The sequence below is a fragment of the Apodemus sylvaticus genome, chromosome 10 (assembly GCF_947179515.1).
Source record: "Apodemus sylvaticus chromosome 10, mApoSyl1.1, whole genome shotgun sequence".
Taxonomy (NCBI): domain Eukaryota; kingdom Metazoa; phylum Chordata; class Mammalia; order Rodentia; family Muridae; genus Apodemus; species Apodemus sylvaticus.
Genome location: NC_067481.1, coordinates 79,359,441 through 79,368,433, shown reverse-complemented (window position 1 = coordinate 79,368,433; position 8,993 = coordinate 79,359,441). Strand labels below are relative to the sequence as shown.

The window sequence follows — 8,993 nt, the reverse complement described above, 5'->3', positions numbered from 1 at the left end:
CAAAGTATGAATAGTTCCTTTATAAAAATAGGACCATGATTTTGAAAAGAGCCAAAGAAGTCATGTTCTAAGACTTGAAAAAAAAAAAAAAAGGTATTCTGCTTAAGCAGAACAAGATACACCACCCCCACACATCCCTCCTTCATCTGTCTCCACCCAACTCCAGTCTCGTCCCTCCTTGCAGTGTTTTTGGGACCAGGAATGCTGGAGCCACCTAAGGTTGCAGGGAAACTTGGGGGAACTCTGCGTGATTAAGCATGCCAGAACTGCAGAGGGCAGGATCAGTTCTCTTCCTCCAGAATCTCTGGGTGTTCCTTCCAGAAGGCATCCCCAATGAGATCACAGTTCAAGGCCACCAGCCTGGTTCTGGTCCGCGTCACGGCCATCTTTTCCCCTTCCATTTCTGCTGGCAGCCTAACTTCTTGTGTTCTGACTTCATCCACCTGCAGGCAAAAGACAGAACATGGATAATGTTGAGAGAGAGATATGGACACAAAGAGAATTATGGGAGAAACTCACCTTTTTAGTTGATATCCCACTGACTGTTGGGAGTTTTATGTAACAGCAGGGTAGCCATCTCTCTATGTAGAAATACATTTAGTCTGGCATGGAGCACACACCTTCAATCCCAGTACTTGGGAGGTAGGCAGATTTTTTTAATGGGTTCAAGGCTAACCCTTGAACAGTGAGTTTCAGGCCAGCCAGGGTTACACAGTGAAACCCTGTCTCAAAAACTAACAGAATCCACCAGCACTTTTAGTGCCCTGGCTGCACATTTGTGGTAGAGTTTCCTCTCTAGCACATGTGAGGCCCTGGGGTTGGTCCTTGGCAACACAAAAGTTTCAACAACAACAAGTCTTTGGGAAAAAGTTACTTTACTGTATTTTGAAAAGTGATTGTGATGGTTGGTTTTCATGTCACCTTGCCACGAATTAGAATCATCTGAGTTGGAGGACTCAACTGAAGAATCTTCCAGACTGTCTTGATATGGGAGGACCAACTCAAGGTGTGCGCAGCATCTTCTTGTACCAGAACCGGCTTTCATTGTTGACTAAGACCAGCAACCCTGGGAGCCTCCCAGGTTTTCGATGCTAGACTGGGACTACTGAGCTACCCAGCCTGGTGGACTGTGCAGTTACAGGGTTCTCTGCCGATCTAGTGTGACAGAGCCCCTCAGGGATGTCTGCAATTGCTGAGACCTAAGAACAAGGCAACTAATGTGTTCTTACCCTCTTAGGTGAGAGACAACTGGTGTTACTATGTTAGTCTAAGTTGATTTAACTAAAAAAAAATATATATATTATAAATATATATACTTATATATATGTGTATATATAAGTATATATAGATATATCCTTATATAAATGTTTATATTCATCTTATTGTTCTGTTTCTCCAGAGGCACCAACTAAAACAATGGACTTAGGGACAAAGAAGAGTGTTCTTTTTATAGTTAGCAAAACCTATGGAACTAAAGGTAACTTTCCTCTGCCTGGGTTAAGTACCCAAGGCTGTACTAAAGAACAGACGTGTAAGAAAAGTTAATAAGCAAACTGAGGTTGCCAGTGTGTGGCTCTCAAGGTGCCCTTTAATCCTGGAAAGCACTCGTTCATAAAAAAACTAACAGGAAAAGAAATGAATTCAGAGAAATAATTATGCCTATGGGCTGACGACTGAGATAATAATGCTGGAATTATATTCCGTATAAAGGCATCCCAGAACAGTAAGGTAAGTATGAATTTCTGAGAAATCTAGTAAGATGGCTCAAAGTCAGAGTCTCTCATCTGTTCCCTCTGTTCCCATTTTATAGTACCTCTTAGTGCTCGGAACTTCAGCGTCCTGAAGGAGACGAACCATGTAATGGTACCATCCAGCGCGGGGAAAAGTTTTTTTTTTTTTGTTTTTTGTTTTAATGTTTTACGAATGCAAAATAGGTGGGCCACATGCACAATGTGCCCAAGAAAGTCAGAAGGAGGTGTTGGATTTCCTGGGACTGGAGTTACAAATGGTCGTGAGCCACCATGTGAGTGCTGGGAACTGAACCCAAGTCCTCTCAAAAGGAGCAAGTGGTCTTAACTGCTGGGCCATCTCTCCAGCTCTATACTCTACCCATTGAAAGGGTTTATTTGTTATGGGGACACAGAAAACAAGTGCGCAAATTTGAAATTCTGGGATACTGCTTGGATCTGCTATAAGAGAGTCTAGGCCCCTACTGACTGATGAGCCTCCAAATTATTCCTGTCCAGTGCCTTCTTTTGGAAAGTGTATCTATGACCTGTTAGTAACGACCACCATAGCCCCACATGGGATGGAGGGCAAAACAGGGACCAGGGAGGGACTAGGGCTCCCATGACCTGACCGCCATTTTTATCTGAAGCTTTTATATGTAGCTTTACCTTCTGCCACACCAATACTGTCCCTTTCCTGTACACGTGTGGCTCGTTGTTGTAGTTGATGTGGAACTCAGAGAACAGAATCTCATTCTTGTCCGCCGTCAGAGTTCCCTGAGGAAACAGAGAAAAAACTCTCAGTAGGTCTCTTTCCCACCCTTCCACCACCAAGGTGAAGAACTGTCATCTATCACCGTAACTCTTAGTTGCTAATGAATCTCATTTGAATTAAAATTCTGATCGCTCTACTACCGAGCTATACTCCAGTCCCTGATATTCCAATCTAGGTGTCTACAATCATGAAATCCCCTTCTGCTGAAAACCCTGACTGCACTGTCCAGACTGTGTGGGGTTAGTAAGAGCTAACAGGAAAAGAACAACTTTGTGTGCATATATCAACTTGGTGTTGATATTTCTTACTTGATCACAATGTCATCTCCGTTCCTGAGAAGAAAAAGTAGACAAAGACTCTTTACTCTACTGTTTTGTTTTGTTCGAGACAGGGTTTCTCTATGTAGCCCTGGCTGTCCTGGAAATCGCTCTGTGTAGACTAGGCTGGCCTGAACTCAGAGATTTGCCTACTTGTGCCCCTGACCTCCTACCCCCAAGCGCTAGGAGAAAAGGCCCATGCTACCACTGCCCAACTGTCTTTACTTTTCTAATTGAAAGTAAAATCTGATTTTGACTCTACCTGGACATGGCCGCTGGCATTTCCAATGGTGTTAATATGTAAGTCTTCAGCATTGATACTATTAGTAAAGACCACAGCTACCTCAGTAATCACAATGTAGGAGACACTATATCAGGACCTGTCTTAGTACATCACCTCACAGGAGAATTAGTCATGCCACACGCGGCAGTGTCATCAAAGAAGGCAGGCCAGCGCTTACTCAGCACCTACTTCTCCGTGTATTAGAACACATCGAGGCGTGAACTTTCTATAAGCTTATGAGCTAAGAACTATTATCCTAAACTTTACTAAGGCAGAGAGGATACACAGAGGAAGGCTAAGTGACTCTCAGCACTGACTCTCATTTTATTCAGGGGTTTATAACAGGAGCCCAATAGGATATGGCACAAGGGAAGAGGACTTCCAGGAGCAAAGAAGCAGAGCACATGAGGCACTGTCTAAAGAGGGAAGGAACCAAGATACAATCACAGCCAAGTGTAAGCACACGGGCACAGTGGCCCCAGGACAAGTAATAACCAGCTCTGCTGACCACAAGCAAGGTGAGCGCTTCTTTATAACCTTTCAAAACAGAGCTGTAAAGGAAGCTAAGGAACAAAAGGGAACATTCCAGAAATGTTATGAGTGACCAGAGCAAACTGGTCCTCAACTGTGTTACTGTTGTAGGATCTTTATACCTTTAATCTCTCCTGGGCTTGGACTGGTGTTAGTCCAGACTGCTGGATAAGGGCCCAGAAAACTGTATTATAAAGATTATTGATGTGACCTGTGAGAAAAAAAAAATAACATTTATATATACTGAATCTTATTCTTATAAATGTATAATATTATATCTTATAGCATATTCACTTTGTTTTATATAGAGACCACTTATATTGCCAGGAACACCACAACCCAGCTTCTCTCCACTTTAAAGGACAAAGATCTCAGAGACATCCCAGTCTGCCTACACAGGGATTTGACAGGGAAAGGGGTAGGCATGTACACTAACTTCCTGAAAACAACTTCACGTGCTCATCTCAGCAATGTCTAATGCGAGTCTGCTGACCTAGGTGTTCATTCTAGAAATAGTTGCTGAGGTAACTGCAGGGGAATGGCAGGGAAGACCAGGGACTGTGCAGTTTATGACTTCATGAGTGTGTCGCAAAGCAATAATGGAGCTGCTACCACACAGGCTCTGCATATGTGGGGTGGAAATGCAGGCCTGCCTCACATCTTCTGAATTTAAGAAGCAAACACGGGCTGAAGAAATAATGGCTGGATGGATAAGAGCTCTTGCTGTGCAGGCTGGAGAGTCTGAGATTGGATCCCAGAGCCTGTGTAAGAAGTTGGGCGCGGACACATGTAACCCCGGAGCTGTTCCAAGAGGATTTCTGGGGTTTGCCGGCTGCCAGACTTGCTCCAGGTTCAGTCAGGGAATAAGACAGAACAGAGTGACGGAGCAGGGCATCCCGCTTCTTCCTCTGGCTGTGCAACACTTGTACAGGCAAGTGCACATAAGCACATGCATGTACATGTACACTCAAAAACAAACACGCAATACACCCACAGAGCAAACAACTACAGACAATTTTCCCATTAAAATCTCCCAACTTTTCCAATGTTGTTAACTAAAGAGTGAATGCGAGGCAGCTTGGTGTGTTGGTACACATACTCTTAACACAGGCCTTAGAGTTGAGGCAGGATTGAAAGTCAGCCTGGGCTATAAAGAAAGTCTCTATTCAAAGAAAAAACATTTTTTAAAAAAACACTTGACTCCAAGCAACATACCGATGAGCCAAACCTGTATCAGACCCACAGTGTTAATGCACAGGTTTGGTGGATTTGACTCAAACTGTGTACTTGGTACTACTTACAGTCTGCCTGTCGCCAGCTGAGGTAGTCCTTCAAAGTCTGGTTGCTAGGATACAACACGACTCTTCCATCAAATCCTGGGGGATACAGAAGGGGCTGGTCCTCAAAGTAATCCCGCCAGTAAAACACATAACTGGAGGCGAACTGGGAGGCCACGAGAGTCATGAACTTACTTGCAAGACACAGTGGGTGGAGCAAGAAAAGAGAAAGTATTTGGTATTAATTCCACACCAAGATAGGACCTGTGGTACAACAGAGAGATTATACAAACCTCCCAGTGGCTGGAAGATAAAATATATTCAGCTAAGAAAAACTAATTTTTTTTGAGACAGGGTTTCTCTGTATAGCCCTGGCTGTCCTGAAACTCACTCAGTAGACCAGGCTGGCCTCGAACTCAGAAATCCGCCTGCCTCTGCCTCCCAAGTGCTGGGATTAAAGGCGCCACCACCGCCCGGCTAAGAAAAACTTTTAATATTTTGTCTGTATGTTTTGAATAGAGCCAGCCTCTACTTAAGCAACTTACTGTCTTAGGATTAGTATTCCTGTGATGAAGCACCCTGACCAAAAGTATGTTGGGAAGGAAAGGGTTGATTCAGCTTATATATTCACATCACTGTTCATTACCGAAGGAAGTCAGGACAGGAACTCAAATGGAGTGGGATCCTGAAGACAGGAGCTGATGCAGAGGTCATGGAGGAATGCTGCTAACTGGCTTGCTCCCACTGGCTTGCTCAGCCTGCTTTGTATAGAACCCAGGACCACTAGCCCAGGGAGGGCTCCACCCACAATAGGCTGGGCCCTCCCCCACCAATCACTAATTTAGAAAATGCCCCACAGGCTTGCCTGAAGCCTGATCTTATGGACGGCATTTTCTTAACTGAAGTTCCTGCCTCTCAGATAATTTTAGCTTGTGTCAAACTCACATAAAACTAGCCAGCACACTCGCTAACACCAAATTTTTCTCCACAGGATGTGGTATACATTTATAGTTCAAGATTTTGTTATTGTTGTTTTGTGGGTGTGGTATTGTTTTTACTCTTGGAAGAAAGGGAACCATTATTTTGAAGACATACCAATTTATCACATAATTTGATTCCTTTAAGAGTTTCAATATACTACCAAATTGAATATCAGATATATCTCCTTAGTTCAAAAGTGTAATACTTTAATACATGGAAAGAGTGACCCTTCAAAGCTACCCATGAATCACTACTACTCTATATTTTTCTAGTCTCTGTTTATAGTCTAAATATTCAATATGTCAGTCTGCAAGCTGGACTGACGGGATACAGAAGGGAAAGAATTAGATAAAGAAAGCATCTAAAAAAAATAGCACAAGAATTCTCAGATTTCATTGGAAGGAAACAGTCAAAATAGGACCTGTGCACTCTGTAAATGCAGCATCACCCACAAGCTTTTAGATCTCAGCTGCCGTCCTGACAAACAGAGGGACAGAGAATGGGAGAAAACATCCTAGCAGGAGGCTGGTTTTGAAACTCACCTGGCTCTTCTTTTGAACCAATTGCTCTTCTTCCTGAACACAAAGCTGTACTCATCACTCTGGCCATATGCGATCACAATGTCCTCCAGCTCCTCCATTACTGTCTGGGCACATTTGGTCATCAGATGGAGAGCCCGACTGTCATTAGGCTTGGCAAAGTTGTGCTTCTCAGCAAACCTTCACAGAAGAAAGAGGGCACAAGCGGGAGAGAGTCTGTCATTACCATCGCCATGCACAGCGGCAGTTAAAAGAGATGGAGAAACAGCTCGATAGGTAAACTGTTTGTCAGGTCCAAGTTCTGGCCCCGAAACATAAGAAAAGGGCTGGGGGCTTGGTGGCACCTGCTTGTCATCCCAGTGCTGGAGAGGTGGAGACAGGACTCCTGTCCTGGGGCTAGATGACCACCAGGCTAGAGTATTTGGTGAGTTCCAAGGATGTTCCATGAGAGACCCTGTCTCAAGAAAGACAAGGGGGGACAGTTCTAAGGAGTGACACCCAACATTGACCCTACACTTACACATAGGCATATACAGAAAAAAAAAAAAACAAGTTTTTTCTTTCTTGCTTTGACAAATTGTCAAAAAGGGATACAACTGCTAGTCTTAAATGCACTTTTCTGTGAAATTTTACCTTACTGGGTGAATTGAGAATACTGTTACCTTATCAAGTTATATCAATCACTAGTAGATCAAAATGTAATTATGCATGGCTCTTACTAAGTGATCTATAAACATTACTAGCTCTACGTACAGCTATAAAATGGTAATAGCTAATTACATAGTCCTTTATTGAAATTAAGTCCCCACTAGTTTATATTCTCTCCCTTTTTTGTCCTGACTCTAGTACAGTCAGGCCATGTAATATGAAGATGACAATGAGAAAGGGACAGACTATCAACTCCTGATCACAGTTAGGTTTATGCAAGCCTCTTAACAACTCTCAAAAATAACAAAAGGGTCGCACACGTGGCTCAAGTTTAAGTAGTGAACCGAGAAATAACACCCACACAAAGGTCTTGCAAACTGATTTCAGCTAAAGTAGCACCGGTTTTTGACCAATTACAGTACCCAGCTCCTTTTAAATATCTCAACCACCTAGCAGGAAAGTCTGATCTTAGTAAGTCCTTCAGGAGACGCTGAATGCTGAGTGCTCATTGGCTGTCGCGTTACCCCGGTAACTACGAGGCGCCCTTCCCGGAAGTGCGGGCGCAGCACGCGGTTTCCCGCCCCGCCAGCTTACCGGTGGAAATTCCGGCCGTCCAGCCGCACCACAACCCAGCAGTGCGGCAGACATGTGTCGACAACCTCAAAATTCCGCACGTACTCGAACTTGCTCTTGGCCATGACCACCCCCAATCTCAGGCACCGTCTTAAAGTAACGGAAGTAGCAGCCAAAAGACGGCCGATCCTAGCTGTGCGGAAAGCCCACATTCGCCATAGAGAAGCAATGGACGGGCCCCACCCCGGAAGTTCCTGTCTCTGTCACAGCCGCTCTAGCCACGGTGGAGGTTTCTCTCTTGACTCTCCTGTCTTCAACTCAGCCAGCCTCCAGGAGCATTAGGAGTTGTGCCTTTCTGCTCCCCGCAGGCAGGAGGAAAATCACTCTTAGGAAGCTCTCAGACGTTGTTGTTTTGTGACCAAGTTCGAAAGTGTAGTTGTGACCTTTTTGTCTCTTACTTCTAAATAGCATTTATAAAGTATTCCTAAGTTGCATTTCTAAATTCCTTGCTAAGATGAATTACACTAAATTATCACTTTATAGTTTGGGGATGGGGTGGGGATGACCTTCTAGGTTCTTCTAGGTAAGTTTAAACAAGGAACATAAAATATAAATCGATCATCTTTACAATTTTGTATTTTTTCCATTGCCCTGTTTGCTTTTTTCCAGAGTTATTTATTGGTTCTTCCAAAAGTGTGATTTAAACAAAGAGCGAGCCAGAAAGACAGCTCAGTCTGCAAAGATGCTTGACGCCAGGTGTGACAACTTTGATCCCTGGAAGCCATGTGGTGTGTCCTTCCTTTCTCAGGCTTTCCAATAGCGAATACCAGAGGCAGGTTACCCTGCCATATGCCATTAGGTGAATTTAAAATGTGTACTCATCACTACTATTAAAAGATTTTGTATGTATGTGAGTTTATGCACATCTGTGTCTATGTGCATGTGGAGGTCAGAGCAAGTTATCAAGTATCTTCATCAGTCCCTTTTCATCTTAACTTTTGAGGCTGTCTTTCACTGAACCTGGCTCTCACTGATTCACCTAGAATTCACTAGGTGGCCAGCAAGTTTTAGGGAGCCTCTTCTCTCTGCCTACCTAACACTGGCACATCCCACTTTATATGTGAATGTTGGGAATTTGAGCTTGGATCTCTATACTGGCCTGGCAAACATATTGATTACAGAGCCATCTCCCCACTCTTGAACTCAGGATTAAAATGCATTTTCCAGCCTTGCCCATTGGGCATAGATGAAATGCTACCCTGCAAGCGATAGGCATCCAATTCGTGTTTGCCAGCATCATTCTCCACTAGAATAAACTCCTAGAGGAAGTGACTGCTTCCTA

General features: G+C 43.8%; 1 protein-coding gene across 3 annotated transcripts; it reads right to left on the bottom strand.

Annotated features, from left to right (window-relative positions):
- Thg1l (tRNA-histidine guanylyltransferase 1 like) lies at positions 1–7,890 on the bottom strand. 3 transcript variants are annotated; one of them, XM_052196738.1, is made up of 6 exons: positions 7,673–7,890; positions 6,434–6,610; positions 4,935–5,104; positions 3,756–3,844; positions 2,397–2,504; positions 1–443 (listed from the first exon to the last, which is right to left on the bottom strand). In XM_052196738.1, exons 1-6 carry the CDS (start codon positions 7,861–7,863, stop codon positions 282–284), a joined length of 897 nt encoding a protein of 298 aa, XP_052052698.1. In that variant the 5' UTR covers positions 7,864–7,890; the 3' UTR covers positions 1–281. The 3 variants fall into 3 exon arrangements, with proteins under 3 accessions (XP_052052698.1, XP_052052699.1, XP_052052700.1); XM_052196739.1 differs by lacking the exon at positions 7,673–7,890 and adding an exon at positions 6,775–6,880; XM_052196740.1 differs by lacking the exon at positions 7,673–7,890 and having other exon boundaries at positions 4,935–5,009; positions 6,434–6,500.
- Positions 7,891–8,993: the final 1,103 nt, after the last annotated feature.